This window comes from Jaculus jaculus, chromosome 16, assembly GCF_020740685.1.
Source record: "Jaculus jaculus isolate mJacJac1 chromosome 16, mJacJac1.mat.Y.cur, whole genome shotgun sequence".
Taxonomy (NCBI): Eukaryota; Metazoa; Chordata; class Mammalia; order Rodentia; family Dipodidae; genus Jaculus; species Jaculus jaculus.
Window position 1 is genome coordinate 41,267,683 of NC_059117.1, and position 13,675 is coordinate 41,281,357.

General features: G+C 41.5%; 1 protein-coding gene across 1 annotated transcript in view; it reads left to right on the plus strand.

Moving 5' to 3' along the window:
• Positions 1-550: 550 nt before the first annotated feature.
• Positions 551-13,675, plus strand: part of Creb5 (cAMP responsive element binding protein 5) — a 430,087-nt gene continuing 416,962 nt past the window's right edge. The window contains exon 1 of the mRNA XM_045135541.1: positions 551-1,071. Within this exon, the coding sequence (XP_044991476.1) occupies positions 994-1,071 (78 nt within the window). The 5' untranslated portion in view covers positions 551-993. The remainder of the gene's footprint in view (positions 1,072-13,675) is intronic.

Below are 13,675 nucleotides of genomic sequence, written 5' to 3' on the forward strand. Positions count from 1 at the left end.
GTCCGGTAACAATTGCTGACGGAGCGTGGAGTTGTGCTGTGTGTCCGGTAACCCCACGCCGTGTCCGTCCCGGAGCGCGTCTCGGTGGCTGCTGCGCCGTGCGACTAGAGAGATGCTGAGTGGAGCCAGCGCCGCGTCCGCCCCAGCGTGCGTGCGTGCGCGTGTGGAAGCGCGCGTGTTTCCCTGACGCGGGGCACAGTTACGAATCGGGGGTGTATGTTTGCCTCCAGAGACCTGGCCAGGTGCGGACCCTCCAGAAGTGTGGTCAAGCGGCGGCGGCGGCGTCAGACACGGAGACTGCGAGCCGGGAGCTCCCCCCACCCCCTCCCCCGTGCGTGCCCAGCTTCCCAGTGATGCGGCGGATCCCCAGGAGAAAGTTTGCAAAGTTCCAGCGGGCGCGGCGAGGACGCCGGCTTACCTAGAGGCCGGGCGGGGTTCGCTGTCCCCGGGGCGCAGCGGTCACCGCCACCTCTCCCGCGGGGCTGCGGGCCGCAGCTGGTGGGCGCGCGCCGGGGGAAGGGAGGTCGCCCTTGGAGGGCACTTGACTTTCGCTCCGGCGCTCGAGCTGAGAGCGCTCCAGGCCGCCCGGGCTCTCTCCCCCCGCCGCCTCCTGCCGCGGTGCTCCTCTGGCTGGCCTCATTACCTCTTCCTTGCCGCGGCCCCCAAATGACAGCTCGGGCTCCAGCCGCCGCGCGCGGGCGGTTCAGTGCACCAGGCGGCGGAGCCTTCTTTTGAGACCGATTCTCTGGAGAACCGCTTAAACTTTTCTCCAAGTTCTTGGAGGGGCAAGACACCAAAGAACCAAGGAGTTACTTTCCAGTGGAGACCACATCCCGCTTCTTCTCTACCATAGATGACTTTCCAGGGGACGTCTGCTAGATAGGAGTCCCACTTTCCTTACATGAGTGCCGCCTCCCACTTGATGCTGGTTCAAGGCCAGGAAGTGAAGTGGGATGCTTGTGTATTTCGTTGTCAGCCTGCAGAACGTGTTTGATGCTTGATTTTTTCCTCTCTGACATGTGTCAAGGAATAAAGGCTGGATACAGGTCCATTACGTCATTCTGCAGGCCAGTAAGTGTTTGATTAACGACTTCAGATACTCAGGGTTCAGGGGCTCAGAATGCTGACAAAGCAACTCTGCTTCCTCACCCCCCCCCATACTGTGCCATCGCCCATTCCCTGGGCATCTTATGGCCTTCTTGCTCCTCAACCCCTTCTACCCCGCCCACATCATTATCACTTTAGACCCGCCCCCACCCAGCCCCGCTTTTTACAGCTCTCCCTAGGGCGAAGGATGTCCCTGGAGTGTGAATGTAAGAGCTTCTGGTGTCTGAGGGGACCTCAGTACCTGATCAGCGCTCAATCTGCCCTTTTCTATTATTTAAGAAAGGCAGTATGGTCCCCCTTCTCCAGGGCAAAAATGCTCAGTCAGAGACAGACCCTCAGGAAATGTTTAGAAGCTTCATGATCAGACCTTGTCCCTGCAGTGACTTAGGAAAGCAAAGCGCATACCGTGGCTCCTGCCTACAACCGCGCTGCTCAGGCGCAGGACTGTGGAGGAGCTGCCTAGATCAAGTTGAGCTGAAAGGATCTACATTAGACGTTTTATCTCCAAAGTGAGGGAGCCAGGGTCGCTGAGCTCTCCGTGGCAGACAATGCAGGGCTGTGAGTGCGTTATTTTCTTGTTCTGTTCTTAACCTTGAGTTGTATGTTTAAAGAGGAAGTTAAGTGCCTAAGTCATTGAACTGAGTTAGAATCTTCCCATCTGGCAGTAGAAGAAAAAAAAAAAAAAAACACTTGTGTGAGTTGTTCAATGGATAAAAAGTGAAAAGAACTCTTTGGAGTCAGAAATCAAATGTACAAAACAAGTTTTTGGATGGAAGGGTACAGGGGATTTGGAGCTGGTGGAAGTTAAGAACAATTTTATATTCTAAATAGGTGGGAATGTCTTGAACACATGTTTTGTTATAATCAGATCTATTTTCTTCCAAGTGAAAGCCATGCTGTAGAGTAGGCGCCTATGAACCTCCTGACTGGGGACTAATTGACACCCCTCCATCAGGTTTGTGGCAGTATTTATTATTTATTCCCATTTAGAGATGAAATGGTATAACCCCATGCACAATACATGAGCGTGGAAAATGTTAAACTTCTTGTTTGTGATGCAGAGACCCATAGGAAAAAAAATGGCTGGGGTCATGGGCCCGGAGAGTGTGATTAATGATCAGTGATTTAGTGATCGGTGATTAGTGGTTTTATTCAAACTGTTACCTCTGACCAGAAGCACACATCAGAGGATTAACAGGCTCTTTAGATAAATGCTCATTAGTGGAAGGGGAAAAGCAAAGATAATAGGCGTGCACTCAGGGACAACTTTCGAAGAAAATCATTCCCGCCCTCAGAATAATAAGCTCTCTTAACAGAAAGCCCTTTTAATTTAAAACTTGCTTTTATCTTGTAAATCAAAGTTAGATGTAAAAGTTTGCAGTGCCATTATAACCTAAATTTTCCCATATCCACTAGATGCGGATTACCCCAGTAGCGATATTTTTTTTTTATTTAAATAAACAATTGGACCTTTAGAACAGCTGAACCCTGACAAGCTCTTAGCTCCCAGGGTTGGAAGGTGTCCCCCCTTATTGGATGGAGAATGCAGCTTGCTAACTAGATGGCGCACTGTTATTTGGTGGTGTGCGCTGCTGCCTAGCACAGGAGTGTAACCTGAGCATGTCGCTGCTTGCGAGGTGATCTTCAGCTCTCACAACAAAGTTCATCCTGTGGAGGGCTGCAGGCTAGACAGTTCCACAAGTTTCTAGTCACATTTTCCATGTCAGTTAAGTCTAGGGAGTTCAAGGCTACTGGAAAAAATCAGTCCCAATACGAAAAGAAACTTAGAGAACGAGGAAGGGAAGAAGGTACAAGAATCCAGGAGGTGCCTGAGAGTTGCAGGGGAGATTATAATATACCAGAGACCTGTTCCTTTTTACTTAGAGATAGTTTCACAATCTTCTGGTTCAAAATACTGAGGCAAATACTCAACGATTTATTTTCTTCTGGATCTTGCTCGTGAAAAAAAAAAAATAAAAGAAGTTACTAGAAAGAAGGAAAGAATAAATTTGACCTGGTGACGCAGGAAGCAACACATTGCTGATTTTACCTCCAAATAATGGTAAGATGTTGCTTACATTTATGAGGCAGGGAAAGAAGTTTGTACTTGGTTAAATGGGATCGGCCTGACCTTATAGATAGAATTTGGAAATGGATTTCTTCTTTGGGGCAGTTTTATGGTGGCTTTTGTTAGTGTCCGGGGACCTGGAGGTTTTGTGTTCATGTGTGTTTGTGTGTGAGACCATTATTTCTGGGATAAAAACTACTCATGACCATGTGAACTGCAGTGGAGAGGCTACGAAGGATGGTTTCTGTCAGGTGAAAAGTCCCTTCTTATGAAGCTTTCCTGAATTGGGTTTTTAATTAGTATTTGAGTTTTAGTATGGAGTTCTTTGAGTAGAAACCTAAAGATTAAAGACAACCCCCCGAAAAAAAAAAAAAAAAGCCCTTCTACATTCAAACATAGATGCTTGTTCTCCTAAAGAAGGATGTAGATGTTTGGAAATTAGTTATCACTTGATTTAAAGTTTAAACAGTATGAAAACTCAGTGTGTTTCCTTGTATCTTTTATTCATTTTCTGTTGATGACCCCATCATATATTTGTTTGTAACTCCTTCCATATTCATGTCAATTTTTATTTCCAAGCTCCACTCAGAGTAAACATATTTGCTCACTTGGTAATATTTCCAACTCAACTATTTGTCTTAACATGCATTGTTGATATTTATAAATTACCTGTTAGTGGAAGTCTATTGTGACCTTATATAGTTAATAACTAAGCAGTTTATTAAAATGTCCCTACCAAAAGGGTAGAAACTATTGCCTTTATTTCTATGTCTCTATGATGTTGATGCAGATTTTAGTTCGTTAAATAAATTATAGACTTTTCTGTCTAGTTTTTCAGTTGCTATATATAAAATATTTTTCATGTAACTGCTTACTGATTTCCTAAACTGTATGTTCAGAACCAGTCATGAAATATCCATGGCTATTTGTATTGATGCCAAGTTCCCATTCTGCTGGTTTCCTACTATAGCATTCTCTCTTAGCAATGACACATCATTGTAGATTTCTTCTTAAGCTGAAACTTATTTTGTTGGAGTTTGACAATCACTGTATCCTTGAGTAGTGAAGTTTGTATTCGTAGTTGGTTTTTCTTCTGTTCGTACTGTTAGATTAAAATTGGGATTTGAGTGGACTTATTTTGTCATTTTTTCCCCTTTTTTCTGCTTCCTTCCTTCAAAGCAGTGCTGTTAGTCATAAAATTAATTTGATCATGGCTGGTGTTTCCCATCTATATGCTTCTTTTGCTGCTTACAAATTGGATTTCTACAGCAATTTAAAATCTTTTTTTAGAGGTAGCATTCTTGAATGAAGATGGCATGATGATCTCAGTCAATTCATTATCTTGTCCAGTTTGACTACCAGCTGTGTTATGGGAATCAACTAAGGCTTTTATAATTAGTACTTAAACATTTAAGTCTAGGGCTGTTTCTTTGAATTCTGTTTAAGAAAGTGATCCAGTTGAGATACGCTAATGAACAGAGGGCTGTAACTTTGAACATTTAAGTGTGAGGAATAAGCACTTTCATATAAGCTAAACAGGCTTAAAGACATTGAAGACTCGTACAGTATATTTTTGTATTTGTGAACTAAATAAGGTAATTTGTGGCAATGCTTTAAATAGAAAATCTGGTGCTTTAAAATGGCATCATGCTTAACGTGTTTTCTAAAAAGTTATTGCATGCTGTAATTAGGAATAATGGCAATTATTATTTGTATTGCATTGTTGGGAATCACAAATCACTAATTTAACATAAACTTTTTAGTAACAGGTAAGGTTTTTAGGCTCTTCCAAGTAGTGATAATACTCTCCCAGAAACACAAGTAAAAAATCTAAAGCTTTTAATAAAGACTCTGGGACTTTCAAAGTAAAATGTAAAATTAGTATAACTTGTTGATGAACATGGATGTTACATTAACTTTTCCCTGCAGATTCATGCTCTTGTCTTCACCTTTTCTAGAAAATGACCAGAATAAATGTATCATTTCAAAAATGTTCATTAGAGTTACTTTCTTCTATTTTTTTAAGGTTCACTTTTCTAATATCTACATTAAATTTAACAGAGACGGAAAACTACCATGTTGGTGTCTGATGGTCCTGATCTTGGAGCACAGCTCCAGGCATTAGGCCTCGATTCCAATGATGAGATAGAAACAGAGCCCCTTAACAAGCTCTCTGGTGAACAGAACAGACTCAAGGCCCAGTCCTGGAGTTATCCCCTAGTTCATCTAAGGCCCAGAGCCAGAGTCCTAACTAAACCCCTGGCCCCAGCTCTGGTTCTCCTTTTCCTAGCCAAGGCCTCACCATGGACAGATTCAGAGCAGCTGGGCTTTGGATACTTTGTTTGTTTCAAATATATATTTGAATAAGCATAACCTCCTTGACCAAATAAATAATAGCTATAGTTTCTATTTCATTTTGACTTCCTTAAATTATTTCAACGTCAAGACTTTTTGTGTGTATATGCACATGTTAGTCTCTGTGTGGGTGCATGTGTGCATGTGTGTAGAAGCCAAAAGTTAAGTGAGGTGCCCTCCTCTGTCACTCTCCATCTTATTATTCGAGATAGGGTCTTTTAAAAAGTTTTTAAATTTTATCTGAGTTGTAATACAGACATTAGGTATCATTCCTTCTGGCATTTTCAAACGTAATTTGTTGTTTTTGGATCCTCACCCCCCTTCTAATTCTTCCTCCCTCTGTCCCCCAACTCCCCCTCCCGATATCTTTCCCTAGTTCTGTTTACACATCACAGATAACCATTTTCCCTTCCCTCAGACCTCTTACAGATCATCTCATCATGTTCTCTTTGGGTTACAGCTCTACCTCTGGGTTCTTCTATGAGTTGTGGTTTATAGGATTTATCCACATTTACCCCCCTACATACTTATCCTTAGATATTATAAGCTAAGATCTACATATCAGATAAAACATGCAGTTTTGGTCTTTCTATGTTTGAGTCACTTCACTCAATGTAATTTTTGCTAGGTCCATCCATTTTCCTGCAGTTTTCACTTTTCCATACTGCTGAATGGAATTCCATTATGCATAGGCACCACATTTTCATGATCCATTCATCTGTCAACAGACATCTAGGCTGATTCCAATTCTTAGCTACTGTGAGTCACGGTAAACATGGATGGGCTAGTAGTTCTGTAATAGACACAGTCTCTTGCTGAACCTAAAGCTCATCAAATCAGTCAGCCTAGCTAGCCAATTAGCCCCAGGGATCCCCGTCTCCACCTCCCAGCACTGGGATTGCAGGCACACATATCAGACTTGGGATTTTATGTGGGAACTGAGGATCTGAGCACAGGTCCTCATATTTGAGGGGCAAGCACTTTACCTACTTCTCCATCTCCCCAACCACCTTAAAGTCTTTTCTGTGATCATCACTAGAAATTGCCTACAAATTTATAATAGCCAGATTTTATTTGAGACTTATAAACTAGTCTCAGAACACTGCAGTGACTTTAACTTCCTGTCTTGTCTTCATCTAAAAAATCACTATCATATCCATCATCTTTCTTCTTGTTGTACAGAGAAACAAGTGCTGTGTTCTCTCTGGCTCATGTATTTTGCCCAGGACCCATCTGTAATATATTATCTTTTCTAGGCCAGTGTAAGACAGTATGTGGAGGTAAATATTACTCTGGAAGAAGTGAGAGGAGTCTGGAAGCATCCTCCTTGGGTTTGATTACTCTTGACTAACAGTAATCACACAGAAACTCCAGAGCACCCAACATTTTTCTTTATGATTTGGACTATGCTGCAGTGAGGATGGGGAACAGGATCTCTCAACAGAAGGCTTGAATGCATCTACTGTGTGTACTGTTTAGCTGGCTCACAGGTTTCCTTTCCAATCCTTTGTATCTTATATCAGAATCCAGGTTTCTTTTATTCTTTCATTAAACTATGTTTTAGGCATTATTTGTCAAATACAACTCTTTTTGGCTAGTTGGATGCAATTCTTTCCATGCTAGCTCCCAAGGGGGAGAGCAGAAGCAGCAACAACAAAAAAATTGTTTTTGTTTAAATTAGCTGACTCTTAGAAGAAAAGTGTTTCTTCTCTACTTGGCAGATTTGGTTGTGCCAGGCAACATTATCAAAAAAAAGACATTTTTCTTTGAGTAAGTCTGACTTGTAATGCTCAGGTTATGATCAGTGTGTCTGAGGATAGAAGGCATCAGGATAAAGTCCATTTTCACCAGGCTGTTGAGGTATGACCTAGTGCAAATCAGGAGGGGCCTGACTTGCCTTACTACAATGACAACATTGTGCAGAAAACATAAAACAAATCATTGTCTTTGGGGAGCAAAACCTAGCATCACCAAGGATGTTGTGTGGAAGATGACACTCAGAATGCTGAAGACCTCGGGGTCATTTTCTCAACCTTAATGTGGCAAGATGTTCTCTGTATACTTTCTTTGTGACCATTTTCTTTAGATTTTTGTTCTGTTTGGTTGTGTTTGTGGTGGCACTGAAGTTTGAATTCAGGGAGCTGTGCACACTAAGCAAGCATTCTCCCCCGGAGCCGGACTCGCAGTCCCTAGCCTTATTTTTCACGTCAATTCCAGCTACTCTGCTCTCAGGAATAGTTCTATGGTGACAAATCACAATCGTGCATGCAAGAGAGAGGGGATTTTTTTTTCTTCATAAGGAAATCAATTTTAATAGCCAGTCTTAGAAGAAACAATTAGTGAGGTAAAACCAGAGAAAAGCCACTGGCAATCACATGGATGGCATCACACATACTATTACTTGCTCTGTAACTGGGTGGCTTCTGACAACAGACCAAGCTGCAGTCTGGAGGAGAGTCTCCAACATGACACGGGACTCCCTGGACGTTGTTGCCTCAGTTTCCTCTTGATTTTTGTTTGTTCATTTGTTTGACTTGGAGATAGTCTCACTGTGAAGTTCACGTTGGCCTCAAACTGCAGATCCTTGTGCCTCAGTTTCCTAAGAGTATGGTTTATAGGGATGTGCCCTGTAGCTGTCTGGTTTCATCATTTATGCTGAAAGAACTTTGGCTAAACAAGCACAGTCCAATAGTTGAGGCCCCAGATGTAATTTTAAAGGTCAAGTAGGCACATTAAAAAGGCAAAAAAAAAAAAAAATAGGTGAATTTTATTTTAACAACAGTTTGTTAGACCCAATGTATCTCAAATATCATCATGTTAAATTTCAACATATAAACATAGTATAAAATATTAATGAGAGAATTTATATTCTTTCATTTTTTTGGTATTAAATATTCAAAATTCAGGAAGCATTTTACCATCATAGCACATCTTGTTCTGGTCTGGCACATTTGAAATGCTCAGCAGCCACGTGTGGCCTAGTGACTGCGGCATCAGACAGTACAAGTTTGCAACATGGTTCTTAGTCCTGTGGAGTTAAACAAATACTGATAGCTTTCTGCCATGAGATTCTGATTTAGTTGGTTTAGAGTTGAGGCCTGAGCCTCTGTGTTTGTGAAAACAAAACAAAACAAAACAAAAAACCAAACAAACACCACCACCAACAAAACCCTACAGGACTTTCTAACATGTAGTGAACAATGAGAGCCACACTTCTAACTGGTCTCCAAGGAATCTCCTCTAATAGTCTATGATTCTATTTAAGGAAAGGGATTGAAGGGGAGTGTTCATTCAGAGTTCAAGGGCAGCTAGCAGTTGTGACAGGCACACTGCACCATACAAAATATACTTAAGAAGACATAATCAATGAAATTAAACTTCCCAGATTGACTAATTTAGAAGACAATTCTGTGTGTCAGACACGAGCTCTTTCTGCTTTATGTAAGTTTCAAGTATGGCTGTTTAAAATGGTGTTGTTTCTCTAAAATCTCAGTTTAGGACTTGATTGACAGGCAGCCTGTGGAAAGCTTTCATCTGGGACAAGGCAGAGATCCCATCTTTGGCTCGTTTTGACTGCTTATGAATCTGCCTTGGTACTACTTAGCTTACTTTCTTTATTTGAGACATCTGGATCCCCTAGAGTGTCTCCCCTCCAAACTTTTAACAAGCTTTGTGTCACACCTATACCAAACTTGCTCAGGTCAAGATGATCACACCCTGGGCTGAAGGCATTCCTTCCATCTATCACCTGTGATCACATCTTAAGACTCAACATTATTCTCATGCACTTGAGAACGTGGGCGTAGATTTACAGTATGTCAGTGGGTGCATTCACAGAAGGAGGTAGAAGAAAACCCAAATCAACCACAGTTGTGAACACTTCACACACCTCTTTGTGAATCTGCAAACAGCATTGCTCGTGGAGGAGAGGGTCTTGTTGTCCGTCTCCTGTGACTTCATGCTGCTAAGAACCTCTGCATTCCCGACTTCATATGAGTCATCTCACCCTGACCCTCAGATCCCCTACAGAGCCATCTATTTCCAAATTCATGTCTACTTAACCACGTGGTTTTGAAACATGATTTCAAAATGATTTTTGTGCTGATGATATTCATATTTTCTGTGCCATCATCCATTGGAAGAATTTTAACTTCCATTTGGGAACACATAGCTCAAATCCCCTTGTTATAGACAGAGAAAGTGAGGCTTGCATTTTGTTCTTTGTTTAGATATGTGATCAGAAATGAAAGTAACTTATACTTACTAGTGCTTACAACTTGAATATAAGCTCTACTCTGGGTGGCCTCCAGACTTGTTTTTGTCTTTTATCAATGACACTCTGATGTATTACTACATATTCTTTGCACTTAAATAGTTTTCCTGCTAATCAACTCTCCAGATTCAGGCTGCATGTACCTAGATTGGTTAAATAGGCACAAGATACAGAAGAATCAACCAGCTTCCTAACATGGGATCTATTCTGAATGCTGCATGGAGACATCTGTTATAAACCTGTGTTTTTGGTGGTATCCAGGGCACCTTCCTCTCAGACTAATTTGTATTGGCTGTTAGGACACTACTGAGATTAATGATATAAGTTGCTCATCTGCTTTGGGGGTGGAAGAAATGGGATTTTCCTGTTTAGTCATTCAGCAAGATAGGCTAGTTCCTGAATGGTCTTTAATAAGGCACTTTAGATTTTGCTTAGCCAATGCACCATCTTCACACTTGGTCTGGAGCCATCTGCTTTTGAGACTTTCTTTTTGTTTTCTTCTAGTAGTGATGGTAGTAGGCTGGATTTGGCCATTGTCATTTCTGTGTGTCTGTGTCTTCAGGGAATAATGTGTCTATCATGATTAATGGTACAATTTGTGATCAGTGCCAGGGAGTGATTATTCTTTAACTTTTTGTAAGCATTGTGTTAGAAGCTAAGGCAGTTTTGACATTTCCATATGTATGTGGTTATGCTTATATATAAACATTACATATAAAAAACACCTTGCCAGTGAGGAACAGAGTTACTAGGACATATGCTTATTATCTTTTATTTGTTTTGAGGCAGGTCTTACTGTGTAGCTTAGACTTTGAACTTCCTATGCAGCCTAGGTTGGCCTTGAACTCAAGATCCATGCCTCATTCTTCTGAGTGCTGGGGGTACAGGCCTGCACCACCACACCCAGTCCTGCCATTTTCAGGATGCCTTATGGATGAATTATTCCTTCTCAAGGGCAAGTGGTGATTTGTAACATTGATTTACGTACATATCATCAATTATAAGATATTTCTAGGTAAAAAACTTGAAGCCATAGTGAGGACACCCTCTTTTTCTAAAGAGGCCTGTGTAAGCACGCTTTGTTTTCAAGTTTATTCTCAGATTTTGCAGAGCCAAATGACTAAACACCCTTCATTCTCTGGGCTGTGTTGTGTAGACGTCATCAAGAATATCGTGCACAGTGTTTGGGCACCATGAAGCAGCATGTAATTTGTTTGAAGCTGTACTTTTTGCTAAATACCCATGCAAATATCCAGGCCATTCAGAACATTAAAACCAAAACAGTGATGTCTGCTGATTGGATGGAGGCTGTGCCTGGATGGAAGTACAGTTATTATTTTCTCACATGCTTTAGAAGCACAAAAATCAGAGAGAAAGAAAAATTACACATAATTACTTGGCCTGCCATTTGGAAGGGAAAATTTTAATACAGACAAGTTAACCCTTTAATTCAAGCTTTATTTTTATTTTTTTCCAGAAAAAAATCCCACCAAATTTCCTTAAGGCATGCGCGCGCGCGCACACACACACACACACACACACACACATGAAAAACAAAAAAACAACAACAACCATAACAACAACAACAAAAACCTGTTGCATCTTCAAAAGGAAGGCTATGACAGTGAACTCTACAAATGGTTTATGTTTACTTAGCATTTATGATATATTTCAGGAGCCATATTTCAGAAGCCTTATATTCATTCAAGTAGTTTTTGTTAATGTGTATTTAAAAAAATGGAGATTTTGAGATTAGTTACATAGTTCTGTGAATACCGTCGACCTTGCTGTACTGTATGCTTAAGGTGGTTGTGAATTGTGTTACGCATATCTTATTTTATTCATTTCAGTGGAGGCCACCATCGTCTTATGGTGCAGTCACTTTCATAGCTTGCCAAACATCCAATCAGAAGCCACTTATGAGAGAAAAGGGTTGCTTTGGGCTTACAAAATTGAGGGGAAACTCCATGGTGGCAGGAAAAAACAGGGTATGAGCAGAGGCTGGACATCACATCTTGGCCAGCATCAGGTAGACAACAGCAGCAGGAGAGTATGCCAAACACTGGCAAGTGGAAGCTGGTTATGACACCCATAAGCCTGCCCCTAACAACACACCTCCTCCAGTAAGGATCCAATTCCCAAATTACCATCAGCTGGGTACCTAGAATTCAGAACACATGAGTTTATGGGGGGCACCTAGTTCACACCACCCTGTCCTCTGAGCCCCTGACTTGAAGGTTCATGGCCATCACTGGCATTTTGTTTTCCCTCTGCAGACCTGAACATGTCATTGCAAAGTGTTACAGATTCTATCCCAGGTATTTTTTGTGACTTTTATCCTATTGTCCGGATTATTTCTAAAGTGGTTCCTTCTATGCACTGAGAATTAAAGAGGTTGGGCATGGTGGTGCATGTCCTTAATCCCAGCACTCGGGAGGCAGAGGTAAGAGGATTGCCATGAGTTTGAGGCCACCCCGAAACTACATAGTGAATTTCATGTTAGCCTAGGCTAAAGCAAGACCCTACCTTGAATAACAAACAAAAACAAAAAAAGCAAAAAAACAAACAAAAAAACCCCCAAGATTATTTATTGAGTCTTTACTGGACCAACCTTCTTGTTTTATCTACCATCTCAGCCCTGATAACAAAGGCCCTTCCTGTGTTTGAAGAGAGTGAGAGAGTGAGCTTCAACAGTTTACCCTTAGTAACAAAACCAGTAAATGGACAAGTGGTTGCTGGAGCCAGTTTTGTCTGCTCCCTGAAATCAGCCTCTTTTCATTCTGGCTACCAAATAAATCTTTATACTCAATGGCCCTGAGCATTTCATTTTCCAGATCAAAACCATCCAGTTTTTTTAAATTGCATTTAAAAAAATATATTTATTTATTTTATTTATTTGAGAAATAGAGAAAGCGAGTGTGTATGGGCTTGCCAGGACTGTGTGCCACTCCAAAAGAACTTCAGGTGCATGTGCCACTTTGGGCATCTAACTTTATAGGGGTTCTGGAGAATCAAACCTGGGTTGTCAGGCTTTGCAAACAAGAGTCTTTAACCACTGAGCAATATCTCCAGCCCCCAACTTGCTTTGAAGCCACCTGAACCAACCCCAGGTATCTCTGCAGGTTTTTTTTATATTCAAAACAAGGCTACAATGAGGCTTAGCTTGTGTTGAGTGCCTCTTGCTATGTTCAGACTCTCCCCTTCCCTGTAACTTCTGGTACTTCCTCCAAGATTATAGCCTCTCTCTCTCTCACACACACACACACATATACACACACACACACAGTACTTTCTCTCTGTCTTTCACACACATACATACACAATATTCCCCTTGCTCTCTCTCTCACACACACACAAACACACCTTCTCCTTAGAGAAACCTTCATTTCTAAAGCCTATTACCATCATCATCTCCTGATCTCCAAAGTCAAAATCTGATTGCAAAATTTACTTGATTCCTTAGTGATTTGTTCATATTTTCTCATGACATCTATTTTATTTAGACATTTGTTCATTCATTCATTCAGACAGGTCGCTTTTAGGCTAGGCTGCCTTCAAACCCACTAGATAGCCAAGGCTGGCCTTGAACTCTTGATCCTTGTTATACTACTTCCCAGGTCTTAGGTTTACAGGTGTGTGCTATCCCACCTCCTATGATTTTTGAGGTGTATATTTTAAAGAAAATATTGATTTATTTATTTGAGAGTGGGAGAGAGAAAGAGGCAGATAGATTGAGAGAGAGAGAATCTGCACGCCAGGAACTCCAGCCATTACAAAAGAACTCCAGATGCATGCAGCACCTTGTACACCAGGTTTTACATGTGTCCTGGGGAATTAGACCTGGGTCCTTTGGCTTTGCAGGCAAGTGCCTT